General features: G+C 39.4%; 2 protein-coding genes across 6 annotated transcripts in view; both read left to right on the top strand.

Annotated features, from left to right (window-relative positions):
- Positions 1-692: 692 nt before the first annotated feature.
- Positions 693-1943, top strand: LOC116056852 (C2 calcium-dependent domain-containing protein 4C). The gene has a single exon (XM_031309226.1). The coding sequence runs from the start codon at positions 693-695 to the stop codon at positions 1941-1943; it is 1251 nt and encodes a 416-aa protein (XP_031165086.1).
- Positions 1944-3514: 1571 nt separating this feature from the next.
- vps13a (vacuolar protein sorting 13 homolog A) overlaps positions 3515-24517 on the top strand; it is a 46025-nt gene continuing 25022 nt past the window's right edge. For 4 of the 5 annotated variants that reach the window (XM_031308715.2, XM_031308714.2, XM_031308718.2 and 1 more), the window contains exons 1-36: positions 3515-3731; positions 4436-4479; positions 4576-4618; positions 4707-4802; positions 5944-6045; positions 6295-6404; positions 6614-6673; positions 6841-6900; positions 7235-7315; positions 7819-7876; positions 8327-8454; positions 8689-8795; positions 8939-9110; positions 10916-10978; positions 13371-13503; positions 13641-13735; positions 13888-14030; positions 14391-14592; positions 14682-14796; positions 15850-15986; positions 16115-16247; positions 16625-16742; positions 16882-17026; positions 17321-17429; positions 17595-17755; positions 17902-18058; positions 18232-18311; positions 18452-18511; positions 19494-19686; positions 19823-19939; positions 20242-20345; positions 20636-20803; positions 21130-21437; positions 21589-21736; positions 23871-24042; positions 24353-24477. In XM_031308715.2, the coding sequence (XP_031164575.1) occupies positions 3632-3731; positions 4436-4479; positions 4576-4618; positions 4707-4802; positions 5944-6045; positions 6295-6404; positions 6614-6673; positions 6841-6900; positions 7235-7315; positions 7819-7876; positions 8327-8454; positions 8689-8795; positions 8939-9110; positions 10916-10978; positions 13371-13503; positions 13641-13735; positions 13888-14030; positions 14391-14592; positions 14682-14796; positions 15850-15986; positions 16115-16247; positions 16625-16742; positions 16882-17026; positions 17321-17429; positions 17595-17755; positions 17902-18058; positions 18232-18311; positions 18452-18511; positions 19494-19686; positions 19823-19939; positions 20242-20345; positions 20636-20803; positions 21130-21437; positions 21589-21736; positions 23871-24042; positions 24353-24477 (4347 nt within the window). In that variant the 5' untranslated portion in view covers positions 3515-3631. The remainder of the gene's footprint in view (positions 3732-4435; positions 4480-4575; positions 4619-4706; positions 4803-5943; positions 6046-6294; positions 6405-6613; positions 6674-6840; positions 6901-7234; positions 7316-7818; positions 7877-8326; positions 8455-8688; positions 8796-8938; positions 9111-10915; positions 10979-13370; positions 13504-13640; positions 13736-13887; positions 14031-14390; positions 14593-14681; positions 14797-15849; positions 15987-16114; positions 16248-16624; positions 16743-16881; positions 17027-17320; positions 17430-17594; positions 17756-17901; positions 18059-18231; positions 18312-18451; positions 18512-19493; positions 19687-19822; positions 19940-20241; positions 20346-20635; positions 20804-21129; positions 21438-21588; positions 21737-23870; positions 24043-24352; positions 24478-24517) is intronic. The other variant, XM_035992541.1, reaches the window with a different exon arrangement.

Genomic DNA, 24517 nt, shown 5'->3' with positions numbered 1-24517 from the left:
GTACTGGGTCATACATAATCTAATAGTAATATATTTTTTAAACATTTGACCTCAGATACCAAAATGTATTTGTAGTGTAGCCTCAAAGTTATCATGTGTATATATTTAAATTGTATTTCAAATTTGTATGCTGTATGTTTAAGGGGAATTTAGAGCATCACACATAATGCTTTGTGACTATGGCTTCCTTTATTTACATTACAATATGCATGTTTTAGTGTTAATGTAAACTGCATCAACTGAAAAGCTGACATAACACATCCTTGGATCATTACATACTAAATGCACACTGATGCACCTGATTCTGATTGCCATCCACCCAGTTTCCAAAAGACACTCAGTAACTACTGTGTGTAGTGGTGTGTATGTTCGTAGACAGCCTGTTTTCTGACGCAGGCAGGGGCGGCAGACCAATGATGCAGAGCCTCGCACTCACCTTTAAAATCTGTCATTGTAATAACCGTCACACTCATACAGATCTTTCTTCGGAGGTGGACACATCAAGACATCAGCAGGTGAGAAGAAAATATTTGTCATTTCACCATTTGGAAAAGTGTATTCTGTTTCGTGCATGGTTTGCTTGATTTACCTAAATTATTATTTTTTTTATTCTTGTTGTCAAAGGAAAAAAAGTTTGGATTCTATAAAGACACACATCCACTCACATCCTATTAAATCATCAGAAAATAACTATGTGGGTCTTTGGGAAGATTAGGGAGAGCATGGAGAGCATTCCTCTAGAGCTGAGTCGTTACATGAGGAAGAGTGAGGAGGATATCGTTCTGTCTTCGGAGGCCAGTCTTTCTCACAATCTGCACATCAACATCCTCACCCCAGACACGATCCCAGAGTTCTGCCTGCCCCCCAGGCTTCGCAAAAGAAGCCTGCTGCTGGAAGCTAAGACAATGGCCCCTTACCTAGACCACCAGAACCAGATGCCCGAGAGCAGCACTTCTTCAAACACTACACATGTAAAGACGAAGGATGTGAAGACGAAGAATAGTGATGCATCAATGGCTTGGAAGGCTACAAAGAAACCTTTGCCATTCTCTGCAGAGGGGTATGGTCTGGCTGGGATATATGAGAGCCCCAACACTCGAAGGAAAGAGTCTTTGTTCCACTCAGTGGGCCCCGTTTACATGTATGATAGAAGCTTTACTGCAGCACCCAGGCTGGCAAAAGTTACAAACCTGCCAAACAAAACTTTCACTTCACTATCAGGGTTTCTTCCTCTGTTTTCATCCAAGAACCTATCAAAGACAGGAAGCACTGGAAGTGAAACACCTTCTTCCAGTGACTCATCTCCCCTCAGTTCCTCTTATAGTGCTAAATCCTCCCTCTACTTCCCATCAGGCAATGGCCGTCTTAAAGGATCAATCTCCTGTCCATCGTTAATTGACAGCAGGGAGGACAGAGGGAGGTGGAAGAGAGGGCTTTTAACTCCAAGCTTAGAGGGAAGCTCACTTACGTTAGCCCCACCTGTCGTCTTCCCATTGGATGTTCTGCAGTGCCAGGAGAGACTTCAGCATGAGCAAGTCCTCCCTTTGCAAGGCCGTGGTAAAGTGTGCCTCTTTGCTGAGCACATCACCTTCTCCACCAACACGTTCTCATCCCTTTCCACAGTCAGAGTCCATGTGGTGTCTGTAGAAGGCCCATGGGATGATACTGACCGACGAACCCTGAACTGTGCAGTGAATCTGTGCCTGATCCCGGGGAAGCTGCAGCAACAGGAGAGCTCCACCATCAGGAACTGTCGCAGCCCTGTGTTTAATGAAGATTTCTTCTTTACAGAGCTCAGGAGAGAGGATCTGCAGGAACTGCAGCTCAGGTTAAAAGTGGTGGATAAACCTGCAGCTGGAACATTGAGGAGAGGGACAGTGATTGGAGTAATCACCAAACCACTGTCTCAGTTACTCCCTCTTAAAAAAACAGTAGAGGAATAACTCTTTAAAGGTTAAAGAGAGGGACATAATAAATAGTATAGTTTGTACCAGCATTTTGCAGCTGCTATGTAAAAAACTAATCCCAGATGGTATAGCCTAAACTAAGCAAAAAGAAACCAGTAGCATATGTCAATATGTACACATGCAGTATGCAATTGTAGGTACTAAAAATGTAATTGTATTTCTGAAATCCAACCACCAACCAAACAGCAGTGTGATTTGTAGCATGTTTATGTTTGTTATGTTCTCAGACAAAACCATGCAGATGATAACAGTTTGGGATCTGCAAGTTAAAATAGAGATATCTGGGTTATTGTCTACCTTCTGTAAAGCACATTTTAAGTAGGCCTACTGATTTGAAAAGTGCTTTAAAGATAGTTTACTTACATTACTTACTTTCCTATTTACTCTTATATTTTTTGTTTTCCTTTTAATTGAATGGCTTATTGTTATTATTATTTTATGTGCATTATTTTATGGAAAACTGTTAATAAGAACCGAAATAAATTACTACTACTAGATTTCAGTCACTGATGAGATCAGAGGACAGAAGAATGTCTTTACATAAAAACATGAAAAAAAAGAACAAATGTCATTCAATTTAACAGCTTTCAGAATGTTTGCACCATCAATTTGGTGTCAAGGTACGGTTTGGTTTCATAAATGAAATAAATAAAATGTATAAAAATAAATGTTTTGAATGTGCCTTTATGGTATTTTGCCAATACCTATACATAAAAAGCCCACATAAAAATGGCCACTTACTATCTTAAATGATATGGACTATAATTATAATATAATATGTGTATCTACTTACCCTCAGTTCCCTTCTTTCCCCCTCTATTTTAAATGAACTTTATTAAGAATGGCACAAATTCAGACATCATAGATTTCACACCTAACGTCAAAAAGACAGATGACAGGCTAAAAATAAACAATATGGAGATGAAGACAAAGTAAAAAAAGTAATAAAAAAAAAATTATGCTGAACAACAAAAAAAATAGACTGATTTTTAAAATTATATACCAGATAGATCACCAAATAATTGGTTATAATGATGTACGGTGGATGGATGGATGTACCCCGTTATTATTATACTTCCATGGACGTAGGCCTACCTCTTTCCCCCTCTTGCCTCTTTCCCTCTTTTTTTTATTTTTTTATTGACAAAATGCAGTATACAGAGAATCAGGTAAACAGTAATAGCACATATAGTTACATCAAGTGTACAAACTTATGAAGATATATATATATATATATATATATATATATATATATATATATATATATATATATATATATATATATATATATATAAACATACGCAGTAATACAAACGATGAAATACAGATTCATTACATAGAAAAAAATAAAAAGAGGTACATGTAAACATAAATTAAAAATAAAAAATAAAATTAGTCAGAGGTTTCAGGAAAAAAAAGCTCTTCAGTTTCCTCAATTTTAATACTTTTTTTTGTTATTCAACAATCTAGCTTAAGTGACAATGAGAAAAGGGACCCTCGATCTTGCTTCTTGCCGCAGTGGGTGAAGTACGACATGACGTCAAAGCACTGCCCACCGCAGGACGTCCTAATCTGACGTTGAGGTTGAGGCAATAAACAGAGGCAGACGAGTCCTCAGAATGTAAACATGGTGACAGGTATCGTTAGATGAGAGAAACGCCAAAATGGTCTTCGAAAGCTTGGTGGTAGATGTCCTCAACCGATTTTTAGGGGACTACGTTGTCAACCTTGACAGCTCACAGCTAAAGCTTGGCATATGGGGAGGTAACTAAACTTGTGTTTCTCATTTTAGTGGACTGACTAACGCTAGCTCGCCAAGCTAGCTAGCTAATGCTAACAGACATCACCAGTCGTGTTAGAGAGCCGCCTTCAGCTGTGTCAGTTTATCTAGTTCAACGTAAGCTGTCCAGTGTGAGCAAGATAGTGCAGCCTAATACTAGTTTATGGATAGACCAGTCAGTTAATTTCTGACTGCTACAATTACCTTATGTTAACGTGCCTTACTTGCTACTGCCAGGCTGTTTGCTTAGTGCATTCATGCGAGTTTCAAAGAAGCGAGGAGTTTGAGGTCACACCCTTTCACACAGCCAGGTCAGACTAGTTCCTTTCACAAACATAACCAGAAAGTCATAGCACTGTACACTATTCGGGCAAATGAGATGGTTAGCTAGAATAGAGTTTTCAGAGCCACTGCTAAACGTGTACCAATTTGTAGCAACTAGCTAGTTAACTAACGTTAGCCAAACCACAGAGTGAATCCCCTCGTGTTACCAAACCTGTCATGAAAGGCGTTAATGCTATGTTTTCCGTTGCCTGAGTGTTGAATTAAATCAATTGACTAAGACCAAATACCTCCTTTGTACATCTGACTGTTTCTGTGAGCTTTATAACACAATACTAAGTAATGTGTTTGGCATATCAGAATGGACATAGAAACAATCAGTAAACAAATACTCTTGTGGTCACAGGGGATGCTGTTCTTACAAATCTTGAAATAAAGGAAAATGCCTTGGTAAGTTGCAAATAAATGCATAAGTTAGTAAGCTCATTCCATTTTGGCATTCATGATGAATTTGTGTTACAATAATTTACTGTTCTTTTGTTGCAGAGTCAACTTGACATTCCTTTTAAAGTGAGAGCCGGCCATATAGGTGAGATTGTACAGTAGTTACTGTCCCTATCTGCCACTTTCCCTTTGGTACAAAAGAAGATATTCTCACTTTGTGTTTCTGTTAATAGGACGGCTGGAGCTAAAGATACCATGGAAAAACCTCTACACCCAGTCAGTAGAGGCGACACTGGATGGCGTCTATCTGCTCATAGTCCCCACAGCAAGTATGATCATCATCTATGTCCAGCTAAATACCTTAAAAAAAAGTTTTAAGGACTTATCATATAGCGTATACGCTAGGGGTGCAAGATATATCGACTCAATATCATTATCGCAATATCATGTTACGCAATATTATATCAAGGGTTGCAAGATATATTGACTCAATATCGTTATCGCAATATATTGAAAGTGTCGCAATAATTATGCAATATTTTGTTTATTTTGTGGAGCACTGCGTCCTGTCCGTTGGCTGCGTCGCTTAGTTGTTTGATTTAGAGCTCGCTTGAAACGCTATAATGATCATGTTTCATTGGCCAGTTACCGTGCCACTTGCACATGTTAGTGCACGTCAGCGCACAGGTCCACTACGTCACAAACCCTATGGAGCGTACCATGTGACGTGTGTGCATATTTCGACAGAGTGACAGTGTAAGTGAAGAAATGGATGAAGAGAAAGAAAAGTTGTGTCCTGTTCTCTTTATTTATTTTATACCGTCCAACCAGTAAAACATGTCCTGTTCTGTAGACATGGTCCTTATTTATTTATTCATGTTGTACCAGTCCAATATGAAGTTGAAATTAACCTTGTGTTGTAAGAAAACTTGTTTAATTTGTTATGAATCTATTTTGGTGCGTTTTCCCGTAACATTTGTAATTTTACATATATTTAAAAATATCAAAATTAATATCGATATCGCAATATTCATAATCGATATCGCAATATCACATTTTGTCAATATCGTGCAACCCTAGTATACGCTTAATTCCCACCATTTCAGTAGACACATACAGTGCCTGAAGGACATCAACCTGCTCCATGTCAATGTTAAGATGATTAGGCTATTTGCATGGTCACATTTTAAAAATGAAAAAAACACGTTCTACTATCTTTGCATTTGAATGACTTGTATTGTAGTGAAAAATCCCAAAGCATGCATTTAAAATAGCAGTAATATCAAGTTCAGTCGAATGAATAACCCTTAAGATTAGCAGACACAACAAAGTGTAGTACAACAGTAGTCAGACAAAGAAGGTCTTTCACTTGAGACCCTAAAGTACTTGTAAAGTTAACCTGATGCATATTTAATTAGTTTCAGAGATGTGCAGACAAATAGTATTTTTTGTTGACCCCATTCTTTCCAGGTATAAAGTATGATGCAGAAAAGGAGGAGAAGCAGCTACAGGAGGCTCGTCAGAGGGAGCTACAGCGGATAGAGGAGACAAAACTAAAGGCTGCCGAGCAAGGTCAGGGTTCAGCTTTGATTTGTGTGTGTGTGTGTGTGTGTGTGTGTGTGTGTGTGTGTGTGTGTGTGTGTGTGTGTGTGTGTGTGTGTGTGTGTGTGTGTGTGTGTGTGTGTGTGTGTGTGTGTGTGTGTTACCGTTTGTCATCAGTGGGCAATACGTGAAATCTTTGTTCTTAAAGTAAAGATTTAGGAATGCTGCAGGACCAAATCAGGTCTCATTTTATTTATCATATTTGTTTATGTTTGACAGAGAACCCTGATCTGGAAAAACAGGACACTTTTGTGGAGAAGCTTGTCACTCAGGTCATCAAAAACCTGCAGGTCAAGATCTCTAACATCCATGTACGCTATGAAGATAATGTGAGTATTCAAACTGATTTACCTTATGTACTGTATGTACAGCATGATTCAAATGTGTGTTTGTAAAGTGAGCAGTAAGGGATAAACGCAGGGAACAAGAGGTGATTGCATTTTTAGATCCGCCAACAATGACAGCGTGGATCACGCAGAGTAAATAAAGTCTTAACCAGTCCTTATTCGGGCATATTTTTCTCGTTTGTTTTCCACAGGTCACTAATCCAAACTGTCCTTTGTCATTTGGAGTGTCACTTAAAAACCTCAGTCTTCAGGTAATGTGTTGTAATGTCCCTCCTGTCAGATTATATCCTATATTACATTCAGAATTTAAGGTGTTCTTAATTATGAATAATACATCTCACTTAAACATAATGATATGTCCAATTTTAAAGTAATCTCATGAAGGCCCCCGTATCTCACTGCTTGTTTGGCCTTACAGACATCTGATAAGAACTGGAATCCCAGACTTTTGGATGAAAATTCCAGGCTTTTCTTCAAGGTAAGAAATTCAACCACTTAATCTGTACTTTATAACCAATACGTTTATATTTTATATGAAATATTAACTGTATCCTGTTTGACACTGCACGCTTTTTTGTCATTTTGTCATTGCATTTGATTAATTCATCTCTTTAAGTAAACTGAAACTGAAACCTTTTGGAAAAGTGTTTGGCAATTTGAACTAGTTGGTTCGGTTTGTCAGCAGTTGCCTCAGGAACCAATTATTTTTTCTCATAACTAAACTTTAGATAGCATTGTACATCGTCATCTGTCTTGTCCTCATGGTAAGCATCTGCACTATTTTAATTGCTTTGTGTTTTCTTTCTTCTCAGTTGGTTAAACTAGACAGCTTGTTTGCCTACTGGAATGTCAACTCTTTGCTCTTCTCCAATCACAGTGCAGATGAGGCCTTGGTGAGTCTCCCTTTTATTTTACTGTGTTGTCCCTTGTCTCCACCAGCTTAGATATAGTCAAGCCATTGTCTGTCTTATTCTGCTTTATTGAGGCTGAACACAACCTCATTATTGTGGGCTCACAGAACACAACTTTATCAGGGTTTCGCCCTCAACAGAACAGTTTCAAAGTAACATAGTCACAATATGAAAGGCCTTTTTCTCAAATCCTTTTAAGGCCTTTGTTATTAAATGATCTCTGTTGAATACTGGAACAAGACTTCTGCACATTTTTCTGAGATCAATGCCGATTTTATTACCCATTTATTTCATCCACAAAGGCTCTTTCTAGTATAAACCCAATTGGTAGAATGTTTATAAATGTGGGGTTGTGATGGTTTACTACTGCATGTTGTTAAAGCAGTAACAAAAAGAGATGAAAAATGTTAAGAGGTTAAGGAACTATTGAGTAAAGAAAGCGGGTAAAATGTAAATGACTCTCCTCTCCCTTTGTGTTTTTGTAGCAATGTCTCCAGAGAAGCGTGGATACCAAAAACTCTCTTTCTGTCAGCCATGACTTCAGTGAGTGTCTCACTGTCATCCTTCATTCACAGTTTTATACTGTTATCTAATATGCTCACTATAAGACCCATCTAAAGCTACCTGTTACTTGACATGCATGAATCAGTAATGTGTGAATTTGCACTTGGAATATAATGTTTTGCAATGGCACAGCTGTGCCTGAAAGAAATGTGTGAATTACATAGCTTGATGCACCATCATCACCAACACATTTTAACAGATTTTCAGCACATGTCAGCAGATTTTAGTTTTGAGGCACAAGCTCAAGATTTCTGAAGGGTTAACTTTGCTACACAAAACCATATTCACAATTTTCATATCCCACCAAAATACAGGTCCATTTTGCCCATACAAACTTTAATCCACGTACTACAACATCAACGTTTATAAAAACATCATTAAGATTAACAATTTGCTTTAAATAATCCATTTGTTGTTGCTGGTCCACAGTTTTTCGTCCCATCTCAGCGGACGCTAAACTGCGGATGAATCCCAGGTCAGATGTGGACTTCTCCTCTCCCAAAGTGGACCTAATGGTCAATCTCAGTGAGGTGGCCATTGAACTCAACAGACCACAGGTAGGGGTGTTTGTGTGTGTGTGTGTGTGTGTGTGTGTGTGTGTGTGTGTATGAAAAAGCCTGGTTAAAACCAAGTTTTTTGGGAGAAAGAGAAACAGAGAAAGGTTAAAGACAAATGGTGAAAGGTGAGAGAAAACTAATTCAAAATTGTTAAAAAGGTTGTTCAGTGATGATAACTGCATTTCTGTCAGTACTCTTTGCTAATGTGTAATTGCTTCCTCCCTCTCTTTCCAGTACATTAGCATCCTGGAGCTGCTGGGCTCAATAGATTTGATGTCGCGGAATCTGCCGTACAGGAAGTACAGACCTATGGTCCACGTTCACAAGAATGCCCGCATATGGTCAGAAAACACTTTTACTATTTGACTTTGATTTTTGAATGCCAAATGACCATATGAAGGGACATTTTTACCACCCCTGCATGTGCCAATACTTAATATTGATTGTGAAGTTGACTGTATGCTTCTCTGTTCCTAACTTGCAGGTGGAGGTACGTGATCACAAGCATCCTGGAGGTGGATGTGAAGCCTCGTCTCCAAATGTGGTCATGGCAACACATTCGTAGTCACCGGAAAATGGTAAAACGCTACAGAGACCTCTACAAGACCAAAATCACCAGCAAGAAACCCAGCGACGAGCTGCTCAAGGCACTAGAGGTGGGACAGGGCTGAATTGAGCACGAGGAGGGGAAGGATATGTCTAGTTTCCCACTTTTACCTCTTAGATCATATTTGAACCACTGACACCTTCATATGATGTTATTAGAAGGGGTAAACACTACATGTTAAATGTCGCCAAGTTCTGGATACATTTAAGCATTTGATTATTAGAAGAAATTACCCTTCATCCAACTTCTTTTCCTATATTATGATGCATTGATTTCAAATAGATAAAATTATTACATTGCTTCCCCATACCAATTTTATTTAGAATTCTGTTGTTAAAGGAGAATTCCGGTCAATTTCAACACGTAGCTCTATTGTTTGTAAATTTGGAGTGCTGTCAGTAGCGAGAAAAACAAAAACAATCGGTGTTGCCTACACTGTGTTATCCTCCTGCTACAGTTAGCACCCAGGAAGCTGAAACCGGGCAAGTTTTAAACGTGCTTTTAGCCTCTTAACATGTTCGAAATGTCATTACAAGTGCCTACCCATGTGAAGTGATTCCTTCCGAGTGAACACAGTGAATCTGACTGCAGTAGATGTGAAAGAAATGCATAAAAATTGTGCTTATTCAGCTCTGTTTAGTTCCGGTGTTGAGACGGCAAGACGATTGCTTAGGGACTATCTACAAAGTACAACACCAAAAAGAGATACAAAAATGTTTATTAATTTAATGATTAAATAAGGTAGTGTCTCCAAACTTACCTAAATTATAACTTGTCTCCTGCTAGTTGTACTACAGCACTTTTAAAAAATAAGCATTTTCCTATTTTTGAAAATATTTTTGTATCTCTTTTTGGTGTTGTAGTTTGTAGACCGTCCCTGAGCACTCGTCTTGCCGGCTCAACACCGGAAAGACGGTGTTGTCTCTGTAGTATGAGTGACTCATGAGTTAATTTAAAGAGTCGGGTGAAAGATCCGAGTGAGTCACGACTCAAACAGGGGGAGTGGCCAGCGGCAAAAGCCAATGTGTGCTTCTTTTACCGATATATAGATATGTTTTGCATTTCTAATCCAAACAACGTCAAACTTGGCACTGCACTTACTCGTGCCCGTAGCAAGACACCTGTCAAGTTTGAAATCCATCAGACTAACCGTTCAAGAGATATGCGCATAACACCCACACAGACAGACAGACGTTCCTGCAATTTATAGATAGATTGAAATCAGGATTTGTGAGTGCAGAAGCCAAATTATGTAGAAGAAGAAGGGAAAGGAAGGTTAATAACATTCCCCCCTATTTACTTTCTTCCAGCCATCACATCTCAGCCAAGCTGTCCTTAATATTATTGTTGTTTGACTATAAGTGCTTTTTATTGTGGCTTTGAGTTTTGGACATTTTTGGCTAACTATTGCCTCACTAAATGCATTTCTGGTGGGACGTTCAGACCTGCTGTTTCCGCTTAATTGTACACTGGCAAATACCGACTTGACCACAGTAACCATAATTCATTGCCTATATTACATGTAAATGTAATATAATATGCAAGAAGTTAATAACAAAGATAATTCATTTTCAATATCCTTTCAGTGATGCTTTGCTCTAGCCATAATACACCACTTATCCAGTGTTCAACCGTATAAAAGGATTGATTGAAGTGCATTTGAGATTGATTATGTACCTCTGAGAAATACAACATTAAATCTAAATGTATTTTCCTCTGTCTCTACTCTGCTCTGTAAGCATCAACTTTTCCAGATTTGATTAATAATGGACATTTAGTAATTGAGGCAGTCCTGCATGGGGTAGCAAGAAGCCGCTAAAAGTTCTAATCAGCTTGTCTTGTATCTATTCTCAGAAGCCTGAGAAGACCTTGGACATTTTTAACATCACATTGGCCAGACAGCAGGCTGAGGTGGAGGTAAGCTCTGTCTCACCTACTTTATAGTGGGCATCTTCACTTTGTATACTTACTATGTACTGTGTCTGTAGCATTAAATCATAATGACTGCAGCATTTTAGCTCACAAATTCTGTGCTCAACTGTTAATGTTCTTTTAATCCTTATTTCTCCATTATTCTACTTTTCACGGACAAAGAAAAAACGAGTTAATACTTTTCTATTCATGCCAATGGATTTAAGAAAAAATGACACAGAAATGATACACAGTACAATTCCTTTTCAGAAATGTCTGTATTTCCACTAACATACCACATATGACTGAAGTGATACAAGACCAGCGGCAGCATCAGCCGATTTTGCCGGGGCTACAGCCCTGAATGTTTTATGAATAGCCCCGGATCTCTCTCTTTCTTTCTTTTTTTTTTTTTTTTTTTTTTTTTACAAAAATAAGTAGCCTATAATAGAATAAAAAGGTCCCAGAATGGCACATGCAAATTAAGAAGAAAAGTATTTTCCAACGCACTTGCAGTTCTTACATTTTTTTTTTTTTTTTTTTGTAGAACTCATGGTAGAATTGTAACTTTGTCCAGTTTATTTTTCTGAGGCGAATAGAACGGGCAGCTACGTGCAGGGTCCGACCATGCTGTATTTGTTGCTGTCACCTAGCAACTGTCTCTAAGTGAGGAAAGCTCTGTGAAAGGTTTAATTTTCGGAGGAATCGTAGCTAAATCAGTCTAATACATTGATGCCATTAACACAAAGTTTAGGAGCGCAATGCTAATGATTTAGTTTGAAGTTCCTGTGACGTGAGTCTATGGTTCAGACTAAAACACACAGAGCTCTGAAGCAGACCTGTGCGTCGCTTAGTGTCTCTCGCTGTAAAAAGCTGCACAGCTTCAGGTTTACGGATGCTCTCTGCTCGACATGCTGCGGCAGATGTGACTCGTTTCTGCTCCGTGTATTTCTGCAGTAGTTTCGGTTTTCCACCTCCGATGTAGAGCAGCGTACAGCCACTTCCCTAGACTTTGTCTCATTCAGAGACCAGAGACCCAAACGGGGCTCTGTGCCTGTCAGACGGTCTGAGAGCTACCTTATCAGCAGAGCAATCACGTAATGCACAGCAGGCTATGGTGCAGGTAGATTAAATATAGTGACTGTATTCTTGTAATAGCCTATTATAACTTTATTTTCCTCAAAATATCACGACTCCTCCAAATCTCAGAGAACACATATGGGATGAGTTATGTTTTGAATATGCACAAAGTTTTGGACATGAGCAGTAATCTTCCAGGGGTCCAGGGGTTTATTAATTAATAAAAATGAATAATGTATCATTGAGGTGAATAATTGTCATATGCACATTTAAGGAGGTTACTTCCCCAACAAAAGACGAAAAAGAGGAGGGAGAAGTAAATGATGCCTAGGCTACATGTGTGCTGACTCAGATTTTAGAAAAGTCGATCTAGAGGAGAATAAATAGTTGAAAGTAATACAGAATGCCTGAGAGCCTTATTGCAATATTTTCCATTATGTTTTTATATTTGGACTGTAATCTATGTTTCCCTTTACATAAAGATATTTCCAGCATATTGATTCAGAAAAAGGTATAAATAGGTGCATAAAAATTCACAAGAATGCAGGAAATTAAGTGTTTAATGCTCAAAATGTTCTGGGGGAGGACCCCCAGACCTCCCCCATCATAAGTCACCATAGGAAACAAAACCTTAGCCTTTGGGTTGGAAGGCCAGTTATGATTAGGCGCCATCTAAATTACATCTACAAACTGGCCAGCTGAAATGAACATACACTGGCTATTAACAAGCTGCGCAAACCAATCGTTTTGCACTACATTCAGTTTATTTAAATGGGTCTGGGCTAAGCCCCGAACCTCCTCAAGTCCTAGAAACGCCCCTGTACAAGACTAAGCACAAAACAGACAGTGGTAACAGTTATCAGCAGTTGCATCCAGTGGTTGAGGTTTTGGGTGAAATGTCTTACACTATGACACAGCTGTAATTCATACATAATCTTGGCTTTCCTGCACAGCACTTTGCTATAGACTTCAATTCTACAACAGAATATTTATCATACAATTTATTGCAAATAAATATGAGTGGCCAGCAAAATAATATTTTGTTTTGTATTGATTTCATGTGACACATAATGCATTGAATATGTGAGTCTAATTTATCTCTGTACTGACACAAACTCAATAGAGAAAATGAACCAGAGAAATGGTTTAAGCTTAGCCTTAATAGGCAACTGCCAACACAGGGAAAACATTCTCTATACAAGTTGTTGAGATGTTTGAATCAGTCTTGGTGTCAGGGTAATATGTCACATTTCTCATTTGTTTGAAAATTGTAAAAACAAAAACAAAAAAAACTCAACTGTCTTTTTTACTTCCCCAGGTAAGCAAGGCAGGCCTACGCATTTACCGTCCAGGGCTTAAGATGGAGGAAGAGGAGTCTCAGGGTTGGTTGGGCTGGATGTGGAATTGGGGAGGAGAGGCCAATACAGGAACAAAAGAGGTCAAGACTGGAGGTAGGATGTAGAAAACGGACAAGGATATCAAAAAGTGCTCCAGTGTATTTTTGTAGTAACATTTTATGGTGTTAGCAAATGCTTTTCTTACTCCTCACATTGCATTTATTCCCGCTTGCCCTGTCTCTCTGTCTCAGGTTTTGATGAGCTCTTAACCCCCGCTGAAAAGGCCAAACTCTACACTGCCATTGGATACAGTGAAACCGCTGCTAATCCCAACCTGCCAAAGAAGGTGAGTCCCCCCCGACATCCACCTGTCAATTAACAATGCACTTCCGTTTGGCTCTCCATTCCACTTAAACAATATTACTAAGATCAAAATGCAAAAACCGTGTCAGCTACTTTGATTATGTACTATTGTACTATGTTGTCATTTCTTTATAGTTTGAGGACATGAAGGTCAATTTCCACATGGAAAGGCTGTCTGTGTCCATCAAAGACAACAAGGACAAAAATGAGATCATCAGGCTGACTGTGGGAGAGCTCAAGTCCACACTCACACAGAGATCAGGAGCACAAGCCATCAAGTTTGTCATAACATCTTGGTTTTTTTTGAGGGAGGGAGTTGGGGGGGGTGTCCTCCATGGCTTTTTGATAGTAGCCTATATTTGATAAGATCTCAAGTGCAAATACCAGTGTTTTTTTTTCTTTTTTTGATTTTGTTTAATTTGAAAAAAAAGAAGAAGCAGTTTGTGGATCTACTTTTGGTCAATTAAAAAACAACATTCATAAACACCAAATCCCTGTAGGAGATCTTGTAGCTGGCTTTGTAGGTCATCCCTTTTGCTCCCAATACTTACACATACAGTATATATACAGTATATCTCATCCTTAGGATCCTGGCATGGGTGGCACTGACATTTAGTTTCTTTTTCTCTTTTTGTCAGAATCACAGCCCAGCTTAGTTTGTTTGAAGTGACTGGTCTGGCCAGTAACCGGCCTGCACCAACCCTCCTGTCATCAAGGAAGGCGGCCACAGGAGCAGGGACCCCCCTGCTTTGCATCCTGTTTGAGACCAATCCGCTGGATGAAAGTGCAAACCAACGGCTTCATGTGGAATCACAACCCTTGGAAATCATCTATGATGCTGTGAGTGATGTCTGTGTGCAATGTATGAGCATGAATAAAACATGAAAGGGGTGTATATCAAATGTATCATTTTTTCTGTGTCTGTGTAGATAACAGTGAACAGCATGGCAACTTTCTTCATGCCTCCTGACGACCTGGAGTTGGATGAGCTCACCAATGCAACCCTAATGAAACTAGAGCAGTTCAGAGACCGCACAGCCACCGGTCAGTTGCACTTACATGTACAACATCTACTGTATATTGGGGTTAAATCCAAGCCTGGTGTCAACTCTCTGATGGGGAAATGTTTTCATTCCTCAGTCCTTGTTTTTACTGGGTCATTTTCATTTTCCCATGTGCTTACGCGCAGCCTGCACGTCTCAGCCTCTGAGTCAGTTGGATTGTGGTGTTCCTGTTTATTTTCTTAAGACTGATTGTTTCCTGAGTTTGTTTGCTTGGGTACATTCATCAAGGCTCTATGATATTGATAATATCATACTGCAATTTAGGGATGACAGTGTTTCCCATAGGTTTACTGCTTAACCCTGGCCAAAGGGGGGGGGGGGGGGGTGTTATTAACAGAATATTCTCTGGTCCAGCTCAGCTAAAAACACAACACCGAATCTGTTGGCACATTAGCGTGTTGTTCACTACTGAGCCTGTTTGTAACCGGTAGGCTACTGACAACGCTATCTTCACTTCACCTGTTCAACTGACTTTAACAGCTTTGCTAACACACTCGACTGTCCTGCTGTTACAGACGTGAACTAACCACCGACAATTGCCTTGTTCATGGACTCACAGCAGTGCGACGCTGCAAAATGGATGTAGGGGAAACACAATAGATATTTGGCATTATTTTATGGCTTAAAAAAAAATCCTAGCCTGGAAGCCTGCCAGGCCTGTACAATTATAGGAGAAAACACTGGATGAAAAACTTTTTCAACGTTTCAGTGTTCACTGGACCCACATCTGAAATAAAATGAGCAAATTACTGAATTACATGTATTCAAGTCTATGATTCAGTCCAACTAAATTCAGCCAATAACTAAAACAGTATTATAGATCTGATATGATCATAATCTGCATATTGCAAACATGATGTTGAGCGTAGTGCTTGATGTTGAACTTTATCAAGGATTGTCTCTATCATCATCGTCATCATTAATGAAAAAAAAGAAGAAATCTTGTTGTGTCATGAAAGTCTACTGTATTTGATCATAAAGCTGATCTGTTCTTGCGACAAATAAGTTAATGAGATTTTTTTTTCTTTTTTAGGTCTGATGTATGTGATCGAAACACAGAAAGTTCTCGACCTGAAGGTGAACCTGATGGCCTCCTATGTCATCATTCCACAGACTGGCTTTTACAACGGCACTCAGAATATCCTACTGTTGGATCTTGGACATTTCAAGGTCAGAGATGGCAAAGCTTGACACTGGAAAAATCCTGAAAATCCAACCCATACAAAATTGTGTTGTTTTTCAATTTGAAGGCTTTAGAGTAATAAAGTTTGACCATTTTAATTTTGATGTCTTTTCAGATGTCCAGTAAAAGCAAGAAGCATCTGCCTCAGCTGTCGGCGTGCTCCAGCAACATTGAAGACATCATGTCCAGAGCATATGACAGCTTTGACATACAGCTTAGCAGCCTGCAGTTCCTTTATAGCAAACCAGGTACACACACAGGAGCATGCCCTTTCACATTTGAAAGGGTTTTTTGAGTTGTATGAGAGTTTATTCAAGATACTGTTTAAAAGTCAGGAAGCTCAGACTTTTTAGATATTACATTTTACAGTATTTCACAATTTATACATAGAAAACCGTATTCGCTGTAGTCAGTGGTTAACTCTTGGAGCCCTGCCAAGAAAGTAATGAAGATGATGTGAAGATGTTTGGTGTTGAGGGATCATACATACATACATACATACATACATACATACATACATACATACATGGGGAAAAAAGAATGGGAAAAGGAAATTCATAAATGCTTAAAAAATATATTTTGTGTGGCGAAAAAAAGAAATGTAAATATTTTCTGTGTGTTAAAGATGGCGACTGGAAAATGGCCCGTAAGCAGAGACAGTCACCGCTCCACATTCTAGAGCCAGTGGATCTAAAAGTGGTTTTCTCCAGGGCGATGGTCATCAAAGACTCCCGCATGGCAAAGTAAGTTTAGTAGTTTTATTTCCATACACACACCTATTTTGTTTCCCATGCTGTAAAGATTGAAGATGCTAGGCACACTAAAGTTAAAGGTCATACGTTTGCGTGTGTATCTTTGTTTCCATGTTTGCATGTGTTCCAGGTATAAAATGTCTGGAGAGCTCCCTCGGCTGTCTCTTCGTATTTCTGATGTTAAATTTCGAAATGTTCTGGAGCTGGTAGAAAGTATCCCACTGCCTGAAACCAAACCTGCTGCACACGGCACTGCTTCATCCTCCACACCAAAGGTAAGAACAGGAGGATGGTGCCTAGATGGACCTTTTCACATTGTGTGTGGATCAGATAAATTACCTAGAGGAAATAAAACAAATTATAGGAAGATTTTTTTTTTTCTTCTACAGTTTACTGCAGTTTAGTGTTGATGTTCTCAGTAGAAATGGGAGAATGGAGAAATAAAACAATATGGGTATCAGTTGATATATTGAATACAGTGTACTTTAATAATAACAGATTTTAATCAATTCAGTGTGTTAATGTTTTTTTCTGGTATGGCTAATGTTTTGGTGTTATTTTCTCTTCAGCCAAAGTCGTTCACCCCACAGCTCACTCCCAGAAAACCTCTGAACTTAGCTGACCAGCGCTCCTCTCTCATGTTCGAGTCATGTGAGACCATCAGCATCACCTCATTGGGTAAGACCCGCTGCACATTCTATAGCCATATCCTCCTTGCTCTGCACCCCTCACACAGCCGTACATGCATAGTTATCGCACTACATACCTTGTAACACCGTGTATGTGTACCTACAGTATAACAGATGGGTGCTTGTGTTTGTTTTTGGTTTTGTCACCCCTCAGGGTCAGAGGAAGATTTGTTCTACGATGCTCCCAGTTCTCCTGTCGGTGATCGGCCATTCTTTCCAGATAATCCCATGCCGCTGCGCTATGCAAACAAAATAAAAAGTTCAGAAGCTCAGAAGAACATGACTGACCTCATCATGAAGTTTGAAATCAGTGAGGTACAAAGAGGTCTTGTTGAACTAGGTGGCAAACATAGTCTGTGACGCCGTTTTAATTCTCTAATTGTCTTTTGCCATTATTCTAATCTGTTTTTTCTTTGTCCCTCTACATGTTCTCTTCCTCTATGCACTCTTTGTTCATCTAGTTTTCTGTTCAGTTGTGTCGTCTGTCTGGGGATCAGGAGGTCACAGTGCTCCACTTGGACATAGAGGGTCTGGGCACTGAACTGAAACTATGCACCTTTGACATGACGTCTAACACCTACCTACGAGAGATCTGCCTCAAGTGCCCTGAATACGTGGGTCAGTAGATGCTTGCAGGACTGTATGTTACCTAAGACAGTTCAGGAGACATTCTTCATAATTTAATTTTGGCTAACATTTTGTGATTAAAAACATTCTAATAAGCATTTGTGAATAAAAGTCAGGCGAGTCTTGGCTGCAGTTTTTTTTAAATGTGTTTCCTCCTTGTGTAGATTCTGAAGCGAAGCAGGTTCAGCTGATCACTACTCTAGACAACACAGAGGTTGATCTGCTCACCCTGGACTATATTAAAGTACGTGTGATATAGGTTAAAACATACCACTTTCAGATCCATTTCTTTACAGTAGTTCAACAAATTGTCAGTACCCTGAATGATTATTTTCCAAATGGAGGTATATGGCTTTCTCACTGAGGATTGTATGTCTTTTCTAGGCTGATAAGAATGGTCCTGAGTTCAAGTCTCAACACAACAATACAGAGCAGCTCATCAAGGTGAGGGAAATGTCAATTTACTAGTAATTAACATGTAGATGCTGTAGATGGACACATACTGTACATACTTTGTTTCAGGATACAGAAGCATGTAGAATACAATTGTCATGGAGGCAGACTCCAACTTTATATTCCAGTGAACATAAACAGATATAGCAGCATATATAGATGGAAGTGAGTGTATAATAATAATAAAAAAATAATATAAAGATGTTACGTAAGTATTACCGTACAGTTTTACAGGATCCCACTTTAGAAAAAAACAATATCTTAGTCAGATTTATTGTCCACCTTTGTGTAATCCCAGAACCTGTCCCAAAAGGTCCCCCCCCCTCCCCCCCAGTTATCACTTAGCACCTGCACCTGCTCAGCATACATTCATAACATGCAGTTTCAGTCATTGCACTGACCCATTCTTTCACCTGTGTGGCTTTGGATGTCTTCCAGTGTCTCAGAATAATTCAACAGGCCGTTAATGTACCCACGGAAATTACAGAGAACTAACACTTGGATATGTTTGGTTTTTGAGATGTATCCCCCAGTAAACATAACTTTGGACTTTAAGGGATTTCTCAGCCAAACCAATTGCTTAACGTATTTAAAATCTGAGTTCAGAGGGGTTCGACCAAAGCACATTCCCAAATACACTGAAAGAAAGTTCCAATTTCACTTTTACATTTCCAACATAAGTCATCATTCACAGTTTCATATATATACAGTCTAGATGGTGTGTAATATCTTGTATTGTCTAAGCTTACCCCTTGCCGCTTCTATGTTGTTATTTCTGCTGTTTTGGAATACATCTATAGCATGCTAATGCAGCTTATTCAATACTTTAAGATGATGCAAAGTACATATTTAAAATCAAACTTATCTTTATGTTCTTGACAGTATAAAATCAAGTAAGTAGAAGAACAAAATATGCAGACATGCCATTTTATTGTTCTTCTCCACTAATATTTTGACATTGCATTCCCATCAGGTGACCTTCTCATCACTGGATGTCCATCTCCATACAGAGGCTCTGCTCAACACCATGAACTTCCTCAACAACCTCCTTCCTCCATCCACTAAGAAGGAGGGAGGGCAGGAGGAGCTCCCCACCATTCCTGAGGAGGACGAGGCAGAGAGGGAGGGAGAGAAGAAGGAGGAAGCTACTGTAACCAGGAAAAAAAGTAACTGGTTCTAATAAACCCCTTTTTAAGAGTTTCACTCAATTTCACATTCCAAAGCCATCATTCTCCTGTGGTCGTCTTCACTGTATGTCTTTTATTACTCACCTTTTCTTTCTCATCACCTTTTTCCTCACAGGTACAAAGAGATCAAAGTTTGCAGATGTGGTGAATCTACATATTAGAGCTGATCTCCGCTGTCTGAAGGTTTTCATTCGAGGACAGAAAGCCAGCATCTCTGAGATTAGGATCGAAGGTATGGAGAGGTTGTGACATCTCTTGCTCTATGACCCAGAAGATGTAAATTCAGTCCCTCTCCATTGCATTTTTGTGGCTATTGCTTGTGTTGTCAGTGTTTCATCAATCCTAAATGGTGTTGCGTGTCCACTGTGTCCCACTGGTAGCCCCAGCAACAAACCTGTTGCCACCTAAAGTTCTTAATTTTTCTTATGATTCAACCTTTCTGATTTGGTCCTCTATGCATTGCATGCAAATAAGCCATTAGCTGGGAAATGCAAAGAAATGCTTTCTCACCGTCTCACTTTCTCAACCGTCCAGGTCTGGTTTCTGAGGTTCTGATGAGGAAAAAGGAGATGGAGGTTCAGGCCCACCTGAAGAACATTGTGATCCTAGACTGCGACAAAGATGCATTTTACAAGAAGGTACAATCAGCAAGTGGTCTTCTTTGACTCTATGCTAATCTATCTTGTAGCAATGCGCTTAATGTACCCTTAACTTGTCTCTTTGTTCTATAATAATCAGATTCTATGTCTTTAAGGCTATATTCATACTTTGTCTCTACCTCAGTTTTTAACTACCAGTACTTGTGTTTCTGCCTTCATAAGTGTTGACTAGTAAGCATAAGTTGCTCTGGATAAGAGTAGTAGCTGACTGATTATTCAGATGTGTGTTATAGCTCTTTAATTCTTCTTGTCTCTCATTCATTTCTTAGGCTGTGTCAATAGCAGATAAGGAAGTGTTTGCCTTCCGCATGATAAACTATACAGACGCAACAGAAGGAGACGCCTATCTGGACATGTCCCAAGTTGACACTTCTGTCACACTGACTGTGGGATGCATCCAGGTCATCTTCCTCAACAAGTTTGTCTCCTCCATACTGGTGAGAATCACATATCCTTGTCACAATCCAAGACTTCTCACAGTTAGTCTTGTCCCATTCAGTTCATCTGAGGGATAATGATGGCAGAGCCCCACATGTGTCAGTCCTATTAGGCAAGATTAGCATTTCATTTATATGTATCTTTTATAAGGTAATAATTAAAAATGGTATGAAGTACTTACTAACTTACTTAAAACTGTTCTTTTCTCATGATATACTTTTAACATAACATTTTTCATTGTACCTAATTTTCTTCTGCATTCCAAGCCCAACTCCTTTTAATTTCTCTCCTACATTTAGTTGTTTTCCATTCTTTCTTCCCCCAGGCATTTATCAATAACTTCCAGGAGGCTAAAGAGGCCCTGGCTGAGGTGACAGTCCATGCTGCAGAAAAGGCAGCGTCAGGTGTGAAGGAGCTGGCCGAGCGGAGCACTCGAATCGCTCTGAACGTCCACTTCAATGCACCTGTCATCTTCCTACCCCAGTCCTCCTCTTCCTCCAATGTCATTGTAGCTGACCTTGGTCTGCTGTCTGTCAAGAACCAATTTTCCAAGCAGCCCTTTAAAAGTGATGCTAAGATCCCGCCTGTTGTGGATGTAATGACTGTGAAACTGACTGACCTCAAGATGTACAGGTCAGACACCAGCCGTATTTAGGATTAAATGTTTACTTGCGAAAAGTATGATTATTTGCAGAGCAGTAAAAAATGTGATTTATAGAATCACAATAATCGCATATTCTCTGGATAACTTCTCTCGTTACTTGTGTGTTGTTGCTGTTTCCAGAACCACATACAAAGATGAAGGTTTTCATGGAGAGACCCAGCTGTTGATGCCGGTCAGCCTGGACTTGGAAATCAAGAGAAATCTTTCATCCAACTGGTACCACAGCATACCTGACATAGAGATCACTGCTCATCTTAAGCCCATGAGTGTAAGTAATGCTGTATGGTAACATAAGAATAATTTAAAATAAATTTGTATAGACTATGTTTATTTGTATCTGGACATATTATGTGATTCCATCTCTTTTTTGTTTTGTTTGTAGTTTGTTAAATGACTCCTATTGGATTAATAATTAAATAGACCTACAGTTAAAGGGGTGATAGAATGATTATATAGGGTATTTCACACTGTTCCTTAAGGTCTCCTAATAGGGTATGAAACATTGGTTGGGCTGAAAATGGCCCGGGTGCTGTTCTATTTGCCCTAATGCAACCCTGTGAAATAGCCTAGAATGAAAAGAGAGGTTTTCTCCCTTATATGGTATGCTCATGAATATTTAGATGAGCTGCGTGCTGATTGGTTGGTTTCCAACGAGCGAAGCACACACACACACACACACACACACACACACACACACACACACACACACACACACACACAGCCCCTCCCCTCTGTACACACCGTCTCCATGTCTCCCTCTTACTGCTCTCCCTCCCCTCTGCCTGCTCCCTGGCCAGTGTGTGTGAGTGTCAGCCCGGTCAGCGAGCTTACGCCCGCAATCTCTTGTGGAGCATTATAACTTCGAAAAACCACAGGTTCCAGTTAATCTTATAATGGATATGTGTGTTGAGTTATTTAAACAAACGATCAGGGAACTAAACGCCTCTTGTCCGCGAGTCTCCTGATAGAGCTCCAGCCAGCTCACAGCGGGGTCTGTGAAGATGGACAGACCGACGGCATGCCAGCGAACCCGGCACGTCAGACTGTGGAGCTTCTGAACTCCAACATAGTCGGACCAAATTTGCAATTAGCCATCAATTTTAGTAAAACGGCCCATATTTAACTACAGTGGATCTCAACAGAGTCAAATACGTGGCGAGAGTTTGGTTGGAAGAATGTTGTGAGATATTTTGTCACGCCAACACAAAAACGACATCAGGGTTTAGGGGACACCTGTTGGAGATCCTGTGGCTCAACAGAAGCCAACCACTTCCACATTTTCTGGAATTGTAAGGTCATACACACCTACTGGAAAGAGATACATACACATATAAACAATATATTTGGCACCAAGATCCCTTTTTTAGTGGGAAACGGTATATCTGGCTGATATAGATTTTGGCAATTGGAAAACTAATGACAAAAAATTACTTTGTATACTACTGACAGCAAGCAAAAAAACAATAGCAAAAAAATGGTTAAGGGCAGAACCACCCACCATCGAGGAATGGATTGATATTATTTATGGGATATACATTATGGAAAAACTGTCATTTTCTCTTAAAGTGCAAACAGAAAAGTTCTATCGGATCTGGACTAAATGGACGGAGTATGTAAAACCTGTCCGACAGGACTTCATATAACTGCATCTGTATTGAAGGATAACATAATCCCTTTATTTAACTCAGCCTTTAAGGTTACTTATTTCTAGAGCACAAACCTATCCACCAAAGTGTCAAGTTATCCCCAGCTTTCATCTTCTTTGCGTATATTTGTTGTGTATATAATGAGTCTGTCACTAAGATAGTCTGTAAGCCCCCTAGTTCAGCTTTGTTCTGTATACTCAAAAAAATGGGAAAAGCAAAAGAAGTGATGTTGTTGTTGTTGTATGCAACTGTACTTGTATTGTTTTGCTTTTTCAAATAAAGAGAGAATTAAAAAAAAAAAAAAAAACGGCCCATATTTGAGCTCTACATTGTTGATTTCTCGCATAAAAAAAGTCTCAGAAGTGAATTTAGTAATGAAATAGCAGACGAACAACATATGAAGTTTCTGAGATCTGCGCGACCTGTATTCAGAAAATGTATGTACATTTTGGGGCATGACAAAGGTACAGACTAGAGCCAAATAAGGTACAGCCACCGAGTTGACGTCAACTTTTAGCTTTGTTGAGATTCGCCCGTTTTCAGCAGCAGTTTCAAATTGTGAGATTTGCATAGGAAAGGGGTGTCAATGGGACTTTGAGGTTCTGTGTATGCCTATTTTACCCACCGAACTGTCGTTATTCATTTATGACAAGGTAAACTCAGTTTTGCATTCTATCACCCCTTTAAGGTAGAGGCTTATGGTAAAAATCTAAATCAAAAACCGTTATAATCAAATCCTGTGTCTGTTCCCAACAGCTGATCTTCAGCCAGGACGACATGACGGTGGTCTTGAGGACTCTGAGTGAGAATCTGTCTGAGAAGTCTGATGCTGTTCCACCTCCAGCCTCTCCAATCACCACTAATCAGTTCTCTGACTCTGTATCCAACAAAGAGTCCCAGAGCTCTGGAACCACTGGACCAGCCAGCAGTAAGGCACTTTGATTATGCTTGTTTGTGTTCATGTGTGTATAGTGGTTCTAAAATTAGATATAAGACATTAAACCTTAATGTGCAGATGAGTATGTTGGTGCCTTTTCACAAAATGAAAAATGGAATTTTATAGCTCAGAGTTTGAAAGGTTAAGAGTGAGTAATCTACAGTTTCCAGAACTATGATACTCCTAGAAAGCTTACAAAATCTAAAAATACATTTTCTTCAAATGGAAATATTTTAAACAATTGTAACCAAAATCTAATGAACCTTTTTTAAGATATGGTTTGTGCTGTGTAACTTTGTAGGTAACACAGTAGTGACAGCTGCTGTTGTGGAGCCCCAGAAAAGCAGCAAGCTGAAGAGCACACTCAAAGTTGACTTCAAGTTTGACTCAATGACACTGGTCTTGTATAGCCCTAATGGGAATGAGGTAATACACACACACACACACACACACACACACACACACA

This window comes from Sander lucioperca, chromosome 2 (genome assembly GCF_008315115.2).
Source record: "Sander lucioperca isolate FBNREF2018 chromosome 2, SLUC_FBN_1.2, whole genome shotgun sequence".
NCBI classification, from domain to species: domain Eukaryota; kingdom Metazoa; phylum Chordata; class Actinopteri; order Perciformes; family Percidae; genus Sander; species Sander lucioperca.
This window is presented reverse-complemented; position numbering and strand designations above follow the sequence as displayed.

What these genes read in the sequence shown, in the direction of transcription:
- LOC116056852 (XM_031309226.1), top strand. Translation starts at nt 693, where the DNA reads ATGTGGGTCTTTGGGAAGATTAGGGAGAGCATGGAGAGCATTCCTCTA.